At 38.2% G+C, this 22,290-nt stretch overlaps 1 protein-coding gene across 2 annotated transcripts; it reads right to left on the bottom strand.

Annotated features, from left to right (window-relative positions):
- Positions 1-932: 932 nt before the first annotated feature.
- Positions 933-21,743, bottom strand: FMN/FHY (riboflavin kinase/FMN hydrolase). 2 transcript variants are annotated; one of them, XM_088946561.1, is made up of 11 exons: positions 21,427-21,743; positions 19,863-19,978; positions 19,114-19,300; positions 6,541-6,671; positions 4,568-4,637; positions 4,402-4,467; positions 2,197-2,351; positions 1,987-2,082; positions 1,589-1,740; positions 1,431-1,514; positions 933-1,329 (listed from the first exon to the last, which is right to left on the bottom strand). In XM_088946561.1, exons 2-11 carry the CDS (start codon positions 19,936-19,938, stop codon positions 1,204-1,206), a joined length of 1,143 nt encoding a protein of 380 aa, XP_088802687.1. In that variant the 5' UTR covers positions 19,939-19,978; positions 21,427-21,743; the 3' UTR covers positions 933-1,203. The 2 variants fall into 2 exon arrangements, with proteins under 2 accessions (XP_088802687.1, XP_088802697.1); XM_088946571.1 differs by having other exon boundaries at positions 19,114-19,311; positions 21,427-21,708.
- Between the last annotated feature and the right edge of the window lie 547 nt (positions 21,744-22,290).

The following is a 22,290-nucleotide window of genomic DNA, read 5'->3' as shown; positions in this document are numbered from 1 at the left end:
TCCCCTTTCCCTTAACCCCCTGGTGACAGCAGGATTTGATCCCATGTCTCTACTCCAAAGTTGGTAAAACTTATGCAGTTACTTTGACCATTTTTCTCTAATCTCTTTTCTAATTTGATTTATTTTTCAATTTTTTTGTTCATATCAATCAAAGGTAAATATTACCAAAAAAATCAAAGGTAAATGTATTATTATTTTTTCTTTAGGATCAGCCTAGCCTCCCTCTTTTTAGCAGATTCTAATAGAGGGGTCTACTTGTAATTGTCAAAAAAATAAAAAAAAAATAAGGGAGATGATTGCAATTACTAAACTTTAAGGAGAAATTTTAGCAATAGTTCAAACTCAAAACTTGAGGGGAGGTTTCAATAAATACCTTTTCTTAGTTTTTATAATTATAAAATTCACTTATCTGGTACGGTAGTTTTGAGTCTTTTGACAATTGGATTAGTAAAAGAAAGTTTTTAGCTCTTAGGTTATACAAACTTAGGCTTATTTTGCATTAAGTAGCAAGCCTGTTGGGCTTAGATTTTATTCTTTTGAGTGCTGATCTATTGCTTATATTTTCTGATCATTAGTGAAAAATATTCACTATAGGAAAGAACAATCAGAAATCTTTACCATAAAAAAATCGGAAATTATATAGTTTAAAATCGTATGTATGATAACTATGAGTAATAAGAAGTGAAGGCAGTTTCTTCCATTAGATCAAACAGTGGATTATTCGACCTTCCACTTTGCCTGGTTATGAGCGGCTGAGGCTGCCTGGGCTGATCACTGATCAGGAAACTTGCTGAATTGCAATGCTTATAGCAGTAATTGTTAACGTGGCAGTCCAGTTTCTTTCCATTCTTCAGTCTTAACTTCTGCGGTTCCGACTCAAATGTCGTTTTTTATTCATGAAGAATAAGATCAGACATCAAACCAGGGGAACGTAATTGAACAACCATGATTTATTGATTTTAGAAGCTTCATTGAGTCTCTACCAAGAGTTCTTATGAAAACAGAATATGAAGCGTCCTTGCTGCCTCTCGGAGGACTTACATCACTCACATCAATTCAAAATAAATTGATAAATTGTTTTGCAAGTTGTTTCACACCTTACGTTTGTTTCGGTAATGGCAACATCTCCTCATTGAAAAAGTTTTTCATCAATTATTTCGGTAAGTGCTTATGATGTATGAAACCTTACTGTAGCCATGAGTATTAAGAGGTCCTCAAGTACTGATCATTCCTGTAGCCAACATACAAGGGAAGATCAAGAGCCTTTTCTGCGATCTTCCTGTCTTCGTGAATCTTTTCTATCAGGCTCTCTAGGAAAGGGAAATTAGCCTGGTACATTTCAACCCAGAGACAATGTCATTAATATGTTACAAGACATGCACTGAAATTATAAATCTAACTACTCAACGAACAAAGCATTTTTATTTTACCTCTGGTCGTATATATCCAACAATAACAAGATGTAACTCCTCTCCATAGAAATCCTCATCAAAGTCATGAAGCAACCATGGTTCCTGCCATGATGAGTATATAATTTAGGAAAATGGATGACTCCCTGAAGCAATGATCAGTTCTGTTTTGTACTCACTATAGTCTTCTCAGTGTTATTGAAGTATGGGTTCCAACCACTACTCATGACCATCTTGTAGATGCCCCGCGTTGATAGTCCAGCCCAACCAAAATATACACCTGATGGGTGTTCTGATAGAAGTTCTGAATAGCCTTCAGTGGACAGATTAGCTGAAAGAATGAAATAAATTAATAAATTCCAGCTATGAAACGCAAGTGATAAACAGATTTATTGCATCTGGAAGACAATATGGTCCATGTGTTTATATTTGCTGAGAACAAACTAATTTGAAGAATTTAAAAATCAAACGAATATGCAAATGCGATACCATTACTAGAAATAATACTTGGAAATCAGTGATAATTAATTAGGTTTTATAAATCAGTTAGCGAATTGCAATAAGGTAATTCACCCACCTGTAGGTATTCCAAGTACCTTTGAACCACGACCAAATCCCTTAATGACAGGACCTCCAATATACCAAGCTTCAATTGGTAAAGTACTCTCAACCCCTGAAAATTCCAGTTGGTGCCTTTGATAACGATACTCGTACTTAAGAAGAATCTTATGAAGTTATGATCAAGAAAAAAAAAAAAAAAAGGCAATAAAGTTATTAGGGGGAATACAATCTTGAAATGGTGGCAGGCTCCACTTCTCTGGTTGTAGATCGAGCAGAGAGTTGATCACCTCATCGGCAGAAGTATAAAGATGGGATTGTTTTGGAAGGGATGGAACAGCAACCACTTCCATTCCAGCAGCCTTACCAGCCATAACACCAGGTCTGAAAAGGGTTGTAGCATTCTGATAATCAGAAAGATATCTGCTAATCGTAGGTCAAAGTACTTGAAAACAAGAAAGGTAGAAGTCTGTTTTAACTATACTACCACCGGATAAACATCTCATATAATAAATGCATTCTATTATAAATGACACATTCACTCATACTACATATATCTATTGTAACCAGGATAGTACTGAGGATCAAAATAACTATCACATGAAAATATGGATCTTGCTGCTATCAATTGAAGCATCATGAAATACTTTATAACTCCATCGTTTTATAACACACTAGTGAGCCTGGTATGCATGGAAAAAGATGTTAGGGTTTATTGGGCTTAAAACATATTGCTCTATGGGACTACACAACCCGGGGCCGGGGTAGGGATGGCAATTTTTCCCATCTCCACTGAGTACCCAGCCTCCCCAACTAAGCAGGGTTGGGGATGGAGATTGCCTTAGTGGGGACAGGGTGGAGATGGGATTAATAGGAATACCCGATTGGGGATGGGGATGGGAACGGGGAATGAAGTCCACACTCAGAAGGATTTATCTGAATTGAGTACAGGTTTTCATGTCTAGAGATATTGTGCAGGTTGGAGATTAAAGGGCATGGGATGGGAGGCTAAGGTGGACTTATGTAGTGATGAAAGACTTGATTACTTAATAAATCAAAAGAAAAAAAACTTGAGTGTTTATAATTCAACAGAAGATAAAACCTTATACAGAAAGATACAGCAACATAGAATTTGACCAACTCGAGGTAATTGAAGCAAAGCTAGCCAAATGATTTCCTGATGTGGTAGAAATAGAGGAGTCCATGTAAAGAAAAAGTCCAATCAACTTGATTAGGCTACCTTATGTGTCCTTTCAGTTACCACCTCTATTTAGTTCAAATATCCAATTGACTAAATCATATGAGGATCCCTTAATCAAGATAGAAGAACGGTCTGGAAATACATGCTATTTAATTTCCAGGGTTCCATGATGGAAGAAACCACGTGCTCCAATATTTACTCTTAAAGATAGGACCACAGTCACACTGTTGAAAATGCTCAAAGGCTCAATCTCTTTTTGAGAGATGAGATGTAAATGCCATTCAAAATCAACCTAACATTAGGGTAAAAATGATCCCTTCTTAGATCTCTCCACACTCAAATATTTAAAAACCATTAAATTCCAGGATTTCTTTCTTGGGATTTAATCATAAGTGCTCAATAAACAACAAAATTTCAGGAGGTTCATTTCACTAGGAAGCGAGTCTGAAATGCATATTGAAGCTTGTAAATTTTCTTATGATGTCTAATGCTGAAAACAGATTGAATCAAATAGGATATATTTAGATCCAAATTTGATTTGTATAGAATCTTATCCATAGGATTTAGACTGCACTTAGATTGGATTTGGATGTGGAATATCAAAAAGTTAAATTAAAAATGATCAGAAAATAAGCTAAAAAAACAGAATTTCATATTCTGTATAATGAATAGAAAATGACCTACAACATTCAAACCAACTTTATTACTTTACTAATAGATACATGTTAATTCTATGTAGATAAAAGACTAAATATAAATGTTTAAATATTATCAGATTGAATTGGAGTATATTCACATTTGGTCATCCAATTATAAATGGATTGAATTTGGATTGCCTTATTTAGATTGGATTGGATAAATAGATACCATTTGCAGTCCTCATAATGCCCTACAATATGCTTCTTTTGGAAAAATACTTGCATGTAATTTAAATGCATTGGAAAATAGCTGCCATCAAGAATAATCCCTAATCAAGTGGCCATGATTCAAGAGTCCCAGTGAATAATTATTATAACATCAGCTTCTGACAAAAGAATGCAATTTTAATTAGAAATTGGTATTTCTGGATCTAAAGAAAGTGCAAGAATTGTGAGGAATATTTCAGTCAAAAAGGTAAGAAACCTTTTTTTTTTTTGATAATTAAGAAAGTAAGAAATATTTGATCCCTTGAAAGTATTAACCAGGATGCTTGTACCAAAAATATTTCATCATAAAAACCATTACATCACTTACAGTGAATCTTCAATTACCAAGCAACTGGAGGGTTCAACATTCAACCTTTTAGCAGCTTCAAGGAATCTTTTACATGAAAAAGGAACAGAAAATAAATTAAGTAATATTAACAGACAATGTTATTCAATAGGAAAATCATATATAGAAATAAACCTTTGCATCTTACATTTCGGGAGATGGTTTCCCCATTCTCACTTCGTCACCACTAACGATGGCAGAAAAGGATTCTTTCCAACCTATAAATGAAGAATAACAAAAGGTCAATGATAAGACAAATGCTGTATTGAACCCTCAAAGACATACTAATTTGCATCTTAGTATGTATGTTTACATACTAATTTGTTTTTATTATTATATTATTTGTTAGGGTTTAATCAACACAAACATTGCTAAATGCTGTATTGAACCCTCAAAGACTTCAAAACCTGAACCACTAAGTAGGGGTGGCAATTTTTCACCCAACCCGCTGAACCTGCCCAATCCACCCAAAATCTAACCCGCCCATTTACTTGGCGGGTTGTGTGATCAACCCATCACCCAACCCACCCATTTAAATGGGTTGGGTTGGGTTGGGTTGTGGATAACCGTTGGGTTAACCATTACAAACATAAGTATTAATTCTTTAGCCTTTTTTATTATTTTCTTCATTTGAATTAAATAATTTATGATTAATGCATTAATTTTCTATTAATTGTTGACTAAATTTAGTTTTGTCTTGAATCAACACACTTCACCCAACATAAATCCAGATCAATTTCACCCAAGTCCGGATCAGTTCAATGCAGTCTGACCTGATCCAACATATACCGACCCGGGTCAACTCAAATTTGAAATAGACCTCAAACGGGATGGCTCGGTATCGCTTGCTTTGCCTGGTTTGGGTCGTCCAATCCAACCATTATTCACATAGCCCGGCCCAACCCAACACAAGCTTATTTGGGTCGACCCAAATCCGAAGCAAGTCGGGTTGAGTGAAGTCTATACCCTAAACCACCCCACTTGTTTTGCCCAGTTCGGATCGTATCCATACAACCTGACCTGAATCTGGCCTAGGTCAACAATGCTAGCTGACCTAGATCCTTTGGAGCCTCTGACCTGGGACCGACTTGAATCCGGATCGGTCCGGTCTGACCAAAGTGAACCGGTTCAATCGGGGTCTGGCCCGACCGAGCTGAACCGGTTCAGTCACCGTGATCCCGACTGGACAGAATCCGGTCTGTTCGGGTCTGGTCCGACCGGTCCAAACCGGTTCAATCGGAATCTGGTCCGACCGAACTAGTCCAAATCTAAACGGTTCAACCACTCTTGATGTAATTAGCTCAAAGACAATCCAATTAGATAGTTCAAGTTGGTCTGACCGGTTTGAATCTAAGTGGTTCATCAAATCCGAAGCCGGAACATAATTAAATGGTTTTAATGCCTATTTAAAAATAATGCATGTAATGTGATTTGAACCTTCACCACTTGTGTAAATAACAACTACTATTACCACCAAGCTATGACCAACTTATTTATTAGGAAGGAGTTAATTTTTGGTTTTAAGTACATAAATATAAAATTAATGGGTTTCGACGGGTTGGATTGGGTTAAAGCGGGTTTGGGTTGAACCCAACCCATTTAATTTTACATAATTGGGTCATTAATGGGTTGGCGGGTTAAATGGGTTGGGTTGAAACTCAACCCAAACCAAACCCAACCCAACCTGCCCAATTGCCACCACTACCACTAAGTAAGGAAGAACTTAAAATGTTGTCTAATAAACACATTTTCTCCACCTTTTCTTTTCTTCTATTCCTATAACAAAAATAGGGGTTCAGCCCCTATGTTTTTTGAGTTTTCTTTATTTTTTGTCTTCTCGTGAATATGTTGTTTTTCTAAACTTAACATGAAGCATATACTTTTCTTATGAAAATTATGGATAATTATTAAGGAAATATGGTTATGGAACCTAGGAAGCTACCCTAGGACATATGTTTTTTACTTAAAAAATCCATCACCAAGGTGCCACCTAGGCAACTAGGTGACAAGGCGCCCCCCTGTCGCCTAGCTTCGCCTTGGCGCCTTGAAAACTATAACCACTAGCTTATCACACATGAGAACTCAAGAACTAAATTCTTTTGAATTTTAATGGTATTATACCTGGTTGATGAGATATTTTCAATTCTATGCTTTCCCTTGGGGAGTTTGAAGCCAATGCCATCACCACACCATTAACCTTCAAATGTTTAATTATCCGGTTGGCCCCTGGAAGAGGTTTGATTTTGCACCATCTGCAAACAGAAAATGCAGTACTAAAAAGGTAACCTGTGAATCATTTCAGGTTAAGGGATACACTTGGAGAAGACTTTTGTTTTTGTTTTTGTTTTTGTTTTGTTTTTTTTTTTTTTTTTTTTTTTGGATCACTTGGAGAAGACTAAGCATACAACAAAAATTCAAATCCGTATGTCCATAAAGGAAAAGATAAATGAAACAGAGCATAGTGGCAGCTATTTCAAAGTGACCATTTTGTTTCTTGTTTGTTGTCAATCAACAGAAAATCCAGTCCTTTAGATTGTATAGATCTTTTCTTGAAACATTTATTTGTTGAATTACTCAGTATACTGTATAGATAATCAAGAACCAAAAAGTGTCAAAAAGATATTTGTTTCTGTTTTTTCAATTATCGTTCCCCATGTTGCCATGCATTGCCATTAGAATCTAAACATATGATACACAAAGTAGTTAATTGGATATAAAATAACATACCTCTCAATTTAAGAATGCACAAGATATTGAAGGAATACTTTCAGACAGGTTGGAATACTGAAGCAACAATATATATTATTACAAGTTTGAATGCTCAAATTTTGGCAGTTCATGTTAGTTACCATGAGAGGGAAGCAAATTCAAGCTGGATTCCCACATACCTTGTTCTTGGATGACCATCCAAATGATATATGAGATAAAGGAAAAGCAGACAGATAAAGGCACACAACCACATGCAGAAACACACAAATGGAGAGAGGAAGGGGGGAAAGGCTGTAATAAAATGTAGGACCATTACTAAGAGGAGAGGTGAAAGAGCATGAATTGGGCATAATAATGCCTGATATTTGGAGTTTAACAAAAATACTGAGAGCAAGTTTGTTCTGATGGTCAAAACCTCATTCTCAGTTAAAAAATGATGGAGGAAAACTTAATTTTTATGTTGCTCACTAGGAAAACCTGAGTCTTCAGGTTTTGATAGCAAAATTTAAAATATAAGAGTGGTAGAACCAGTCAAATAATTTGGACCCATGAAAGAAAGTAATTCAAACAGAAGCCAAAATTGTGTTTAAGATCTTGGATTTGACAATGCATGTTCAAGCCTGCAAGTAACCACTTTGGGAAAAATATGCCAAAGGTTAGGGCTGTATCCAGTCTACCCCTCCCAAGACCCCAGATAGCTGGGACCAACATTGGGTAATGGGCTTTCTTTTTATCTTGAATTTGACAACAATTTACTGCTGAACTTAACAACACTAATGCTATTTCTTGGCCTCCAGAATAGGCAAAGTCCATCGAAAAGTATCATATATTATGAAGGAATCTCATGGGTAGCTGTGTCATAAATCATAGAGAAAGTTTATTCAAATCAAATCATGAGTTGTACTGTAGTGACAGAATTAATTCTGTTAATTGCAAACTTGTAAAAAAGTTAAAAATACATAAACTAAAAAAACTATATATATATATATATATATATATAAGTGAATTTTCCCTATTTTTAATCCATATCTACCATATAGGTACCTAAAACAATATAATTTAGTAGAAGCCTAAGATGATATAATCAAGTTTTACTTGAAAGTCAAATAATCCACAAACAATGGCTCTTTAACCTACATATGATGGATAATAAACTCAATAGTGTTTCTAGAAGGTTTAAATAATCTTAATAAATCATTTTTTAGTAAGTGGATTAAAACAATTCTCCTTTCAGAAACTAAATAGAAACAAATAAATGGAAAAGTAGAGAATTAATTCTTATTCGAATTGATTTGAATAGCATGAATTGTATTCAGACATAAGATTCAAATTGAAACCCTTGGGATTCATGATTCAAATTGTGAACCATTTTGTAAATTATAAGGTTTTGATTACATTGATGGGTAGGTCTCATGCCTAAAAGAAAACCTACAAGTTAATCTTAAGTTGGATAATCTACTCTCCCTTTACTGAGGTTTGCACTCAGGCCCTTCATTTAACCCAAACCCCAAAGTACCCATGTCAACAGAGCATGACAAAGCAGTGCATATGGAATCATCTTTCTGATCCACCAAACTCTTTCACCTTTTTGGTTCTGAGTGCTAACAGATTGAACACATTCTACTTCTTCTGAACATGCACCCAAAGTACCCACGTCAACAAAGCATGACAAAGTAGTGCATATGGAATCAGCTTTCTGACTCACCAAACTCTTTCACCTTTTTGGTTCTGAGTACTGACAGATTGAACACATTCTACTTCTTCTGAACATGCACCCAATATCGACCATAACTTGATTTGGTAGAAAAAAAAAAGATTATATTTAGAAGTTAGTTGAGTAGACATTAACCTTATGCACTAAAAACTTGTAACCCACTTTTACATTGAGTTGTTAATTATAATGCTTAATATTCATTGTTTCATTCCTTTCTTGCTAACAATTCCTTTATAGGTTATCAATGATGGAAAGCATTTAGATCATTAAAAATAGCTTGCTTTCTGACTTGAAATTATAAATTTATTGTTCAATGTATGCCAATTCTCAAAGATTTAGGACTCAGCCAGACTGGGCTCCTAAACACATAATGAAGCCAAGACCCATTGACGAACCCTGTAACATAGGTTCTGAAGTTATGCAATAAATAGTTTCCTTTCCTTGCAAAAAGAAGGGATTGTTGGATCTCTACTGTTTTGACATGATGACTTGCTGAACTGATTATTCTCTTTACCTAATCTTTTCCTTGTTGCTGTTCCCTTTTAGCTGTAATAACGTTTCCTTCTGTTAGGGGCTAAATATTGGCATAAATGTTTACCTAATCCTTTCCTTGTTCCTGTTCCCTTTTAGCTGTAATAATGATTCCTTCTGGCAGGGGCTAAATATTGGCATAAATGTTAGACAGTTTTGTATGCCCTTAGCTTCAATCAAAATGAGGTACTTTATGAATTTATTGTAAATGAATAAAAGTGCATATTTGATTCATGTTCCCTTGGTATGTTTCTGTATAATACCCTTAAACTGGACACTTAATGAGACTCGTGTTAGTTTAGAATGTTCACAGCCAGTGGGCTGGTCTGGGGAGACCTGTCCTGACAAGGCTGATACTGTGGTGCCACCAAGTCGGTTGGGGTGGCTTGTCTCAGCTGCCGGGGTAAGACCCTAGGCACTTATAGTGTACGATTAATTGAATCTTTGAACTGGACCAGATTTCCAGTATTGCCCTGGACCTTGGAGATTGATGGGCAAAAGTAGAAAGTTACACCCGACCCCTAGACTCGATTATGATACTGCACTAGGTGTCAGATTGGGCTATCTTTGATATACCAATCAGTGAGATCCTTAGTGGGGGTCAAAACCTCGGTATGTTGGGACAGTCTGAGAATTCATCTGAGTGGGTGATCATAGTGACAGGATCAGCCCCTTTGTCGGACAAAGGTAATGATCGGGGATGCACTCTCACTGATGGAAACCAAGACTGCCAGTAGCCAATTTCAACCGTTGAGATTTGTTTTGCAAAATATATTTTATATGAGATATAAAATTATATATATATATGGTTTCGAAATGTTTGCAAGAAGGTTTTAATTCCCGGGATCCATATAAGCAGAGAGTGCAACACTGTTCCTTGCAGCCGAGGGAGAGGTCCTCTCTTGTCGGGCAGTGTATGATCATTATGGGCTGAGAGGTTAAGTGTAAAACCATTGAAGATAATACCTGATGAGATGATCTTGCATTTGCCCACAGTCCCTGGGTGTTACAAGGTGGCTTGGCCCAGGGACCACTTAGGGTAAGTGTTGGGCCCATAGAGCCCATCTGATGGGTTTCAGAGGGTGCACTGTCCATAACAGTGTATTCGGCCAAGCCTTGTAACAAAGGCTGGGCCGAACCCATGTGGCTGATGTGTAGATCAATGTTAGGGTCCCACGCCATACAAGGAAGCCCAACTGGGCAACAGTTTGGAAGGCTAAATGAATACATAACCTTAAATGGGCCTTAAGCCCATTTCAAACTGGGCTAATTTGATTAGTTACTTAAGGGGCGAATTCTGAGATGGATCAACTGATAGGATTGGGCCCAGACCCTATCCACTTAGAGAGCCCAAGATCTAAATAAGATTTAGATCTGGAAGCCTCCTAATTAGATTAGGAGATGGCTGATCTAATCTACAGATAAGATAAGGGTTATCCCTTATCACTTAAAGGGACTTCTAATCCAAATATGATTTGGGTTAGCAACTCCTAATAGGATTAGGAGCTGATTCCTTTGAGATTATAAAAGGAGGGGGCGGCAGCCTTTAGACATGCAATGCAATTCATAGATCCTTGTCTTCAGAGCTAAGATTACTATAAGAGAGAATTTTGCACCCTACAAATACTCTTTTGCCGCCTCCTTCCTGCAGTCGCCGCCTCCAATAGTTCGATCTCCAGTTCTTGGGAGAAATCAATATTTGATCTTGATACCAATCTTTTGGAGAAAAGATTGGTTGGAGTTGTATTTACAAACCATCCAGTTGATTCTTGCGAAAGGTCAAGTTCTTTTGGCAGAACACTATTGATTCTACTCCACCCAGCACTGCGCCATCTTCAGTGGGAGCAGATTTTGGATCCTTCCTTGGGCGTGAACACCTCCATTGGGAGATACTGCTTCTCTGTATCAGGTATTATCCCTCCCTACTCCTTTTGGTTCAGAGCTGGTTCAGTTTGTGGTTCAAGAATGATCCTTGAAAATATGATTTTCTAAATAGGGAATGCGATTCCCAGTTGAAGGGAGAGAAAAAATTTTTAAATTCGCCCCCTTATTCCGCAATCTTTGGGCGTCCATGTGATGGATATCCTATCCCTTCAGTGGTATCAAAGCCATGGTTCAAATCTTGAACCATTCTGTTTCAGATCTGAACCTGCGCAAATAGGGAGAAGGCGTTCTACCAAATTTGCACAGATATGGGTTTTGGGAAATTTGTTCCCAAAATTGATGGGCAAATAATCTGAAATTAATTTTACATAAATCTGATTAATGTTTAGAATAGTTCTTTATGATTTTCTTGATTTATGGACTGTTCGTACAAGAGGAGATTGAATTCTTGGTTTGCGTAGGGAGAACTGCAAGATTTGCAGTTTCTTGATTTATTTATTACATTTGGTCTGTAAATAATTTTTTTTTTATTTTTAGACTCAATGTATAGGCATTCGATCTGATGTAATTATTAATAGAAATATGATTTCTATTTATTTTTATTTTTGGATCGAAGATGGCGGCGCGGAAAGGGAGATTTCGCAGAGAATGAGATTTTGCATATGGGACATTCGCTATCTGCTTTGCAGCTTATGAAACTGCAAACTGTGATCTAACCTCTGTTTTGCAGGATGGAATGTGTGAACAGCCCTGTTTAACTGATTCTTGATTTTCTTTTATCAGTTATTTAATTTCAGATTATTTTCTTGAATTAAGAATTTAATTAAAGATCAAACCCTAGACCCATTCGAACCAAGATTGGTTCAAACTGTTTGGACCGAATCCAGGGTTTAATCAAGGCTGAAAGTCAACCCTATTTTTCCCACTAATGGGCCTAAGGATTGATATTTAATTAAATGGTTAATTCGGCCCAACCTGTAAAGGCCCAGTTTTAAATAGTTAAAACTGCTAAAAGTCCACTTCAAAGGATAAAGCTATATGGGCCGAACTGGGTAACACTAATTCAGCCCATATACCTAGATAATATTAATGGTTAATATTATGGATTTAAAATGGGCTTCCAATGGGCCTTATAGATAATTAATTGATTTGATCAATTTATCCCTACATGAGATGTTTGGATGTGTGATGTGCTACGTACATGGGCCATAAGTGCTTGGCTCATGCTCATTCGATAGTGGCTCTTGCGCACACCATGGCTGAATGCACATCATTGCCATGGTGTCCCTTTTGGTCATTGGATGACCTCCCTCAGTGGTGGGCCCCACACCTCATCAAGAAGTTACGTGCGGAACCCTAGCCGATTTAAGGCCCACCGAAATCTGACTTTATGAAAGTCAGTGGGAGCCACTTTGGTTTGACCTAAATCAAACTAGGGCGTAATAATTGTTCCCTCTAGCTAATATGAGTGCATGTGATAGGGAGATTCATATGATGAACTCTCTAAAGGCCTTCCATCATTAGCATGAGGATGGGTCATTCAGTAATGAGGAAACACACTAGAAAATGGGCTATCCATTTGATGTTGGGCTTATCTGAGTGTTTCATAAGATGATAGGGGCGTCATAGACCGATGTGGGAGGAGCTTCACCAGAAAATGGGAACTCTCTCACTGTACTTTGGCGTTCACGAATATGATGGGTAAGCACTCACTGGACAGAAAGGTTTACCTGAAAACGGCTCTGAACCTTGTCTGATAGAGGCCAAAGGGAAAACTCATATGATGAGTGGATATGATCCTTCACAGAAAGGTGGTGGGGTTATGTAGCTGAAACAGTTGGCTCCATGCACCCTATGTGATTTCCCACATTTCCAGAGACAACCCGTAGTCTCCATCACTGAGAAATGAGGGAAATCTCAGAGATGAATAAATGGAAATGGATCGTAGATTAAAATCCATATCTATGAAATGAACATGAATCAAATTAGGTTGTGGACTGATGTTTGCTCTTTTATCAGAAAATGGCAAACGGATCTTTTGCAAAGCTTCTCGACGACAACAAGCTTAAGGGCCCAAACTCTGCCAACTGGTACAGGAACCTTATGTTGGTCTTAGCTTCTGAAAAGCTGGACAAAGTGGCAAAGAATCCTGCCCTGGGCGTCCGGGTGATAGGGTTTCTGAGGCCCGAAGGAGAGACTATTAGGAATGGGAGGAGAAAAACTCCCTTGCCCGGTGTTACATCATTACCTCCTTGGACAACCCAATACAGAGGCAATTCGATCAAATCGAACTTGCCAAGGACATATTGGACAGTCTCAGGACGATGTATGAATAGCAAAATCGTTCTACTCGACAAAAGGTTTTGAAACAGTTCATGACTGCACAAATGTCCAAGGGCCAACAAGTTCACGACCATTGTCTTCGGATGATGGGATACAACAACGAACTGGAAGCTCTTGGATCCGGGCTGGACCTTGCAACCCAGATAGATGCTAGCCTTAATTCTTTGCCACCTTCCTTTAATCCGTTCATCATGAAATATAACATGAACAAGCTGAATGTCAGCTTGCAAGAGCTCAGCAATATGTTGCAAAGAACCGAAGAACTGATTAGAAAGGATGAGCCTGTAGCTATGCTTGTTGAAACTAGCAAGACAGGCAAGAGAAAGAGGAAGGCAAAGAAGCTTCAGAAGAAAGCCACTAAGGGTAAGAAGCAGAAGAAAAACAAAGCATCGGATGCCTATCACTTCTGCAAGAAGACCGGCCACTGGAAAATGAACTGTCCTGCCTACCTGGAATCCAAGAAAGGTAATTTCGAAACTTGTGTTATAGAAACCAATTTATTGGTAGCTTCTGCATCCTATTGTATTGACTTTGGGGCTTCAACTCATGCGTGTAACTCACTGCAGGGGTTCAAGGTAAGCAGAAGGCTGAGTGAAGGAGAAGTCACTCTCTACTTGGGGACTACTGCAACTGTTGCAGCCGTGGCCATAGGAACCGTGGAGTTATTTTTTAGAGAATGAACTATTGTACTGAAAGATTGTCTTTATGTACAAAATTTAAGGAGAATTTTGATTTCTGTCTCAAAACTGTGTAGATGGTTATTCTGTCTTCTTTAGTAATACGATTACTATTAAAAGAAATAACATATTCATCGCATACGGGGAACTAGAGGACGGTATCTATGTTCAACATCCTTCTCTAGAAACTAACATAACCGAAACTACGTCGGCTGAAATCTCCAACAAGAGAGCCCGTGATACAGTTAATCCCACGTGTCTGTGGCATTACCGACTTGGCCACATCGGTGTTGACCAAATCACAAGGTTGGTAAAAGATGGTCCTTTGGATTTTCTAACTGTAGAAGATCTTCCCACCTGTGAGCCTTGCCTACAAGGCAAGATGACGAAACGGCCATTTAACGGTAAGCCTGAAAGATGTATAGGCACACTTGACCTAATACATACTGATGTATGTGGTCCCCTGAGTGTTAGGACACGAAATCAACACGTGTATTTCATCACCTTCACAGATGATTTCTCACGATATGGTTACGTGTACCTAATGAGACACAAGTCTGAATCCTTTGAAAAGTTCAAAGAGTTTAGACAAGAAGTCGAGAAACAATTAGGGAGAGAAATTAAGGCCCTTCGATCAGATCGAGGTGGCGAGCATCTCTTTGACGAATTCAAGGACTACTTAAAGGACAATGGGATAGTATCACAATTAGTTCCTCCTGCTACACCACAACTTAACGGTGTTTCAGAGAGGATGAATAGGACCTTATTGGATATGGTCCGGTCACTTCTCATTCACTCAGAGTTACTCACATCATTTTGGGGTTACGCATTAGAGACTACGATTTACGTGCTGAATCGGGTTCCAACCAAATCGGTTTCAAATACTCTATATGAACTTTGGACCGGAAAGAAACCAAGTGTCAGACACTTGAAGATTTGGAGTTGTCCAACACACGTTAAAAGAACGAGTACAGACAAGTTGGAATCCAAGACCAGTCGTTGCCTATTTGTAGGCTACCCAAAAGGCTCTATAGGTTACCTATTCTATGACCCAAGTGAGCAGAAAGTGTTCTATAGTCGAAATGCACAATTCTTGGAGACCGATTTCATCCTGGACACTCATCGTCAGGAAATTGTTCTTGATGAGGAGAGCTCAGGAGCAGTGGGAGATGTCCCACAAGTTCCAGGTAGTGACCAACCTAGAAGATCCACTCGGGTATCCAGGCCACCAGTCCGTTATGGTTATGGCCAGGATAGTTACCTGGTGGAAACCTTTGACTAGTGAAGAGGATCCTGTGACTTACACGGAAGCTATGTTGGACATAGACTCTCAGAAGTTGGTGGAGGCCATTAGAGCAGAGATGAACTCAATGGAGACCAATGGAGTCTAGACTCTAGTAGATCCACCCTCATGGGTAAAAGCAATCGGATGCAAATGGATTTACAAGAGGAAGAAGGGCCCCGATGGTAGGGTTGAGACCTTCAAAGCTCGTCTAGTGGCGAAAGGGTACACTCAGAAAGAGAGCATCGATTATGAGGAAACCTTTTCGCCTATGGCCATGCTTAAATCCATTAGGATCCTGCTAGCTGTAGCAGCATACCATGATTATGAGATTTGGCAGATGGATGTCAAAACTGCATTCCTGAATGGAAATCTTACTGAAGATATCTATATGCAGCAGCCGCAAGGCTTCATAGCTGCGGGTCAGGAAAACATGGTATTTAACTTATTAGATCCATTTATGGACTTAAGCAAGCTTCTAGAAGTTGGAACATCCATTTTGACTCTGCTGTCAAATCGATTGACTTCGAGTAGAATCCGGATGAACCCTGTGTTTACAGGAAGTACAGTGGAGATAATGTTACCTTCTTGGTTATGTATGTAAATGACATTCTACTCATTGGGAATGATGTAGGAATGTTGATTGCGGTGAAAGTATGGCTTTCACAGCAATTCTCCATGAAAGATCTTGGAGAAGCTTCCTATATACTGGGTCTTCGACTCTATAGAGATAGATCGAAGCGGATAATAGGATTATCCCAATCTGCCTACATTGACAAAATAGTCAAAAGATACAGCATTGAAAACTCCAAGAAAGAAAATGTTCCTTTTAGGCACGGAGTCACTCTCTCCAAGAAGATGTCTCCCAAGACTTCTGAGGAGATTGATGGCATGAAATACGTTCCCTATGCCTCTGCCGTAGGGAGCATCATGTATGCCATGCTGTGCACTCGTCCTGACATTGCTCAGGCACTGAGTGTAGTAAGCAGATTTCAGGCCAACCTAGGGCAGGAGCACTGGATTGCTGTGAAAAACATACTTAAGTACCTTCGAAGGACAAAAGAGTTATGTCTAGTATTCGATGGTAGTTCACTACAGATCCAAGGGTATACAGATGCCGATTTCTAGTCGGATCCAGATGATAGAAAGTCTACATCTGGATGTATTTTCACGATAGGATCGTGTGTTGTTTCCTGAATGTCAGCAAACATGGGTCCTAAGTAGCAAATTAATAATCCACAACCCAAGCCGAGCGCATTGCCATAAGTGAGGCTGCCTTATGAATGAAGGTGTTCATTCCTGAATTTGGAATTCAACATATCACCCATTCCACTGTTGTATGACAATACTGGACCTACGGGAAGATGATATTAAGAAGTAGCATCAGCGGAGAATGTGGTAGACCCATTGACGAAACCACTATCACAGAAAGTGTTTGAGAAACACGTGGAAAGCATGGGACTCCGGCTAGTACCTGATTGGACCTAAGTGTAAGTAGGAGCTGTTAGACAGTTTTGTATGCCCTTAGCTTCAATCAAAATGTACTTTATGAATTTATTGTAAATGAATAAAAGTGCGTATTTGATTCATGTTCCCTTGGTATGTTTCTGTATAATACCCTTAAACTGGACACTTAATGAGACTCGTGTTAGTTTAGAATGTTCACAGCCAATGGGCCAGTCTGGGGAGACCTGTCCTAACAAGGCTAACACTGTGGTGCCACCAAGTCCGTTGGGGTGGCTTGTCTTAGATGCCGGAATGAGACCCTAGGCACTTACAGTGTAGGATTAATTGAATCTTTGAACTGAACCAGATTTCTAGTATTGCCCTGGACCTTGGAGATTGATGGGCAAAAGTAGAAAGTTACACCTGACCCCTAGACTCGATTATGATACTGCACTAGGTGTCGGATTGGGTTGTTGGGACAGTCTGAGAATTCATCTGAGTGGGTGATCATAGTGACAGGATCAGCCCCTTTGTTGGATAAAGGTAATGATCGGGGATGCACTCTCACTGATGGAAACCAAGACTGCCGACAGCCGATTTCAACCGTTGAGATTTGTTTTGCAAAATATATTTTATATGAGATATAAAATTATATATATATGGTTTCGAAATGTTTGCAAGAAGGTTTTAATTCCCGAGATCCATATAAGCAGAGAGTGCAACACTGTTCCTTGCAGCCGAGGGAGAGGTCCTCTCTTGTCGGGCAGTGTATGATCATTATGGGCTAAGAGGTTAAGTGTAAAATCATTGAAATAATACCTGATGAGATAATCTTGCATCTGCCCACAGTCCCTGGGTGTTACAAGGTGGCTTGGCTCAGGGACCACTTAGGGTAAGTGTTGGGCCCATAGAGCCCATCTGATGGGTTTCAGAGGGTCGACTGTCCATAACAGTGTATTCGGCCAAGCCTTGTAACAAAGGCTGGGCCGAACCCATGTGGCTGATGTGTAGATCAATGTTAGGGTCCCACGCCATACAAGGAAGCCCAACTGGGCAACAGTTTGGAAGGCTAAATGAATACATAACCTTAAATGGGCCTTAAGCCCATTTCAAATTGGACTAATTTGATTAGTTACTTAAGGGGCGAATTCTGAGATGAATCAGCTGATAGGATTAGGCCCAGACCCTATCCACTTAGAGAGCCCAAGATCTAAATAAGATCTGGAAGCCTCCTAATTAGATTAGGAGATGACTGATCTAATCTGCAAATAAGATAAGGGTTATCCCTTATCATTTAAAAGGACTTCTAATCCAAATATGATTTGGGTTAGCAACTCCTAATAGGATTAGGAGCTGATTCCTTTGAGATTATAAAAGGAGGAGGGGGCGGCAGCCTTTAGACATGCAATGCAATCCATAGATCCTTGTCTTCAGAGCTAAGATTACTATAAGAGAGAATTTTGCACCCTACAAATACTCTTTTGCCGCCTCCTTCCTGCAGTTGCCGCCTCCAGTAGTTCGATCTCCAGTTCTTGGGAGAAATCAATATTTGATCTTGATACCAATCTTTTGGAGAAAAGATTGGTTGGAGTTGTATTTACAAACCATCCAGTTGATTCTTGCGAAAGGTCAAGTTCTTTTGGAAGAACACTATTGATTCTACTCCACCCAGCACTGCGCCATCTTCAGTGGGAGCAGATTTTGGATCCTTCCTTGGGCGTGAACACCTCCATTGGGAGATACTGCTTCTCTGTATCAGGTATTATCCCTCCCTACTCCTTTTGGTTCAGATCTGGTTCAGTTTGTGGTTCAATAATGATCTTTGAAAATATGATTTTCTAAATAGGGAATGTGATTCCCAGTAGAAGGGAGAGAAAAAATTTTTAAATCCGCCCCCTTATTCCGCAATCTTTGGGCGTCCATGTGATGGATATCCTATCCCTTCAATAAATTCATCTATTAAACTACTTTCAGATATCTATTAGTTATGTATATGCTTCAAAATGAAAAAATAGAATATCCAAACTTAGGTTTCAAAGGGCACTTGTCAAGAAAGTGCGAGATGTCTATGCATGGCAAGCTAAAAATAAAGTTCATTAAGTGATTACTGATCAGAGAACAATGGATTGATTTCTGTAATAAGTTCTTCTGGTGTGCAAGGTAGCCCATAGTCTTCCACAACAGCAGCTGCAGCATCCAAAGGTGTCTTTCCTAGCATTTTATGAGCTTCTCTCCCATCCCACTGTTTGCCATACTTAACCAAAAATACTTTCAACACTTTGCTCACTATGCCATCTGCCATTTAGCTGAGTATAAGTGAAATTGTAAAACCAAGTAAATAAAGATAACGGTACTACTACCAGAGGAGATTATAACATATAAAACAAACACAGTTGCATACTGTTAGGTAAGTAACAACAAAGAAATATTTGAACTGAGGATCATGGGATGAGAATAAAGGGGTCATTGGGTGTAACAGTAAAATCATGGGCTGATAAGCATGAAAATGCAGATTCAAGTCTCAGAGTGGCCACTTTATCTCTCCCAAAGCTCTGGATGGACAAAATATCATTACATAATGGCCCTCTTCCCATCCTCCCTGGTTGTATTGCATCCATGGCAAACAGACAGGAATTATCACAAGCTATTTGATGTGTTGGCTGTGTCCCACATGGAAAACATCCTATTGGAATAACTTACATGTTTTCTTGTATGATTGAAAAGATAGGAGGTATCCTAAAAAAGACTGTTTCTAGGCCCCCAAATATGTATGGCATGACTTCATAGGAATGGCATGGTTAAAAAGGAAATAGGAAAACTTTAAAAAGAAACAGTAAACGAGAGAGTACAAATTCACCTGTATTAAGCAGTGTACCATCCAAATCTAGGATGACACATGAAATCAGCTTCTTTAAGGGTTTTCCTGTCGCCATTTTTTCAACTTAAGCTCTCAAACTAAGATTATGTTTCCATCTGCAAAACAGAGTAGTTTAATTAGTGGATCATCAACAGATGGCTACTAACAAGACTAGGATATCTACATACTACATATATATGTTTACATATACAACACACACACAATCTCTTCTAGCAGGTTGAGGAGTTAGATCCATGAAAGACTTCACTACTTATTTTGCACAGTGGAGAGTAATTGCGTTTGAATCATACTAAAAAACTTGATCTCTTCTAGCAGTATAGCACCATAAAACACGTTATGCTCAGGAAGTGCAAACCATCTTTATTTGCTTTAAAAGAAAACATGAAGATAGAATGAAGGAAAAAATGAGTGGTTTTGCATGAGAAGCTCCATTCCTAAAGATATCATTATCCATTACTCTTTCTTTCCTAAAAAACTCAACCTCTTCTAGCAGTAAAGCACCATAAAACATGTTATGCTCAGGAAGTGCAAACCATTTTTATTTGCTTTAAAAGAAAAACATGAAGATAGAATGAAGGAAAAAAATGAGAGGTTTTGCATGGGAAGCTCCATTCCTAAAGATATCATTATCCATGGCTCTATCTTTCCTGATATAAAAACGAAACTGTCATAACGAAGAGTAATAGGTCTTCATAGATTTCCCTTCAATGGGGTGAAATTCTTTTACTCTCTTTTCATGTAAGATATTATCTTTTTAGTTTCCTTTTGAACAAAAAGTGTTTTTACCCTTTCTCAGTCTATCTTCTTTGGCATCACCCTGGATTTTTTGAGGGAGGTATCCTGATTTTGTTTTCTTTGTATTTCAAGTAGTTATTGCTTTTTCTTGGTTCTGGTTTCTTGGATTTTGGTCATACGTGGAGAAATTTCTTGGTTTATTCTTCTGAATACTTGACTTTACTTTAGCTTACAATTTGATGCTTATCCTCTGGCTCCATGGAAAAGAATTTCATCCCTTCACCTCTAGGGATTAATCCTTGTAATTTCTTATTTATGGCTAACATACCCTCAGTAATGTTTGGAACGTTGTCTGATTCATACTTTGACAAGTCTAAAATAGAGATAAAGATCAACTGCAAGAGATTCAAAGTAAGCAAGTACTACCAGGAATGTTGGTTAATTAAGGAAAGACAGAAGTCGGAAATATTTTCCAGTTTCAGGACTCTTGTTGTAATGAATGGTGGCGGAAGTAAGCAAGTACTATCATCTACTTCATGCATTAAACAAAAATAACAAATACTCAACCATCGTTCATAACCACAACATATGGTGGCGGAAATATATGTAGAAATAAAACTTGAACAACTAAAGCAACACTATAATTAATGAACAATCACAATTCCAATATAAATTCCTTATTCCTTAAGCAAACCAGTAAAGTATTGACCTAAATTCTAACTTCAAGCAACAGAAATCTTTAACAATTCTTTTTGGCGTGTTAATACCGTGGGATTTTATAATAGTACGTAATGAGAAAGGGTATTACCGTATTAGCAATTGGTGAGAAAGACGTGATGGAGCAAGTAGTGTCGTTGGTCAATTGAAGTCGAGAGTGAACTCCATGATTGTTTTCTCAGCAGAAATGGATAGCAGAGGCGTACGTACCGACGGTACGGTGCCGCAAGAGAGACCCAGAGGAAAGGACTAACCCGTTTAGGACGTACGCTCTGCGCAGGCTCTTCAGGACAGGGCCGACAGGAGTAAGAAACCAATTCAATTCGAGGAGACTGTTTCATTTGCGACAAAGACCCCTCTCAACTTTTACATTGCAACAAATACCCTAGAGTTGAGATGATAAAAGGCATTAAATTATTAAAATATCCCACTAAATTCTTTTTATTTTTCCCCATTTTCTATTAAAACTTAATAAAAAATACCTCTATTGCTTTTCACGAGAAATACTTTTGTCCAATGTTTTAAAAACCGATTCGGAGGCCAAACCGTTTTTGCCTCTAGGTCGCAGGTCATCGGTTCGACTGATAGAACGGTTTAGATCGTGCCACATCATATATATATATATATATATATTGTGTGTATAAATGTGTATTTTATTAATAAATAATATATTTTAGATATGTTATATGTATTTTCATATTTAATTTATATTTTCTAACTCATTTTTTATTTTTTTATTTAAAAAAAATATTAAAATTATAATTTAAGGCCAAAAAAGGGTTTTTTTTGCAAAAATAATGGGCATGGCACCTTGAGACGCATGGATCTCGAAAAGTTACCCAAAATAAAAAAAAAAATCACCTTAATCAGACATCGGAGTGCAAAATTATGGCCTCTGAAAATTTGCATACATTAAGTGTGCAACTTGCGACTCAATGACCGGGTCAACGATTGA

The sequence above is a fragment of the Nelumbo lutea genome, chromosome 1 (assembly GCF_056320005.1).
Source record: "Nelumbo lutea isolate HS-2025 chromosome 1, American lotus-T2T, whole genome shotgun sequence".
NCBI classification, from domain to species: Eukaryota; Viridiplantae; Streptophyta; class Magnoliopsida; order Proteales; family Nelumbonaceae; genus Nelumbo; species Nelumbo lutea.
This window is presented reverse-complemented; position numbering and strand designations above follow the sequence as displayed.

What these genes read in the sequence shown, in the direction of transcription:
- FMN/FHY (XM_088946561.1), bottom strand. Translation starts at nt 19,938, where the DNA reads ATGGCGACAGGAAAACCCTTAAAGAAGCTGATTTCATGTGTCATCCTA. An exon ending in GGTACTTGGAATACCTACAG is followed by an intron (nt 1,741 to 1,986) that starts GTGGGTGAATTA and finishes TCATTCTTTCAG; the next exon opens with CTAATCTGTCCACTGAAGGC. An exon ending in ATAACACTGAGAAGACTATA is followed by an intron (nt 1,515 to 1,588) that starts GTGAGTACAAAA and finishes TCATCATGGCAG; the next exon opens with GAACCATGGTTGCTTCATGA.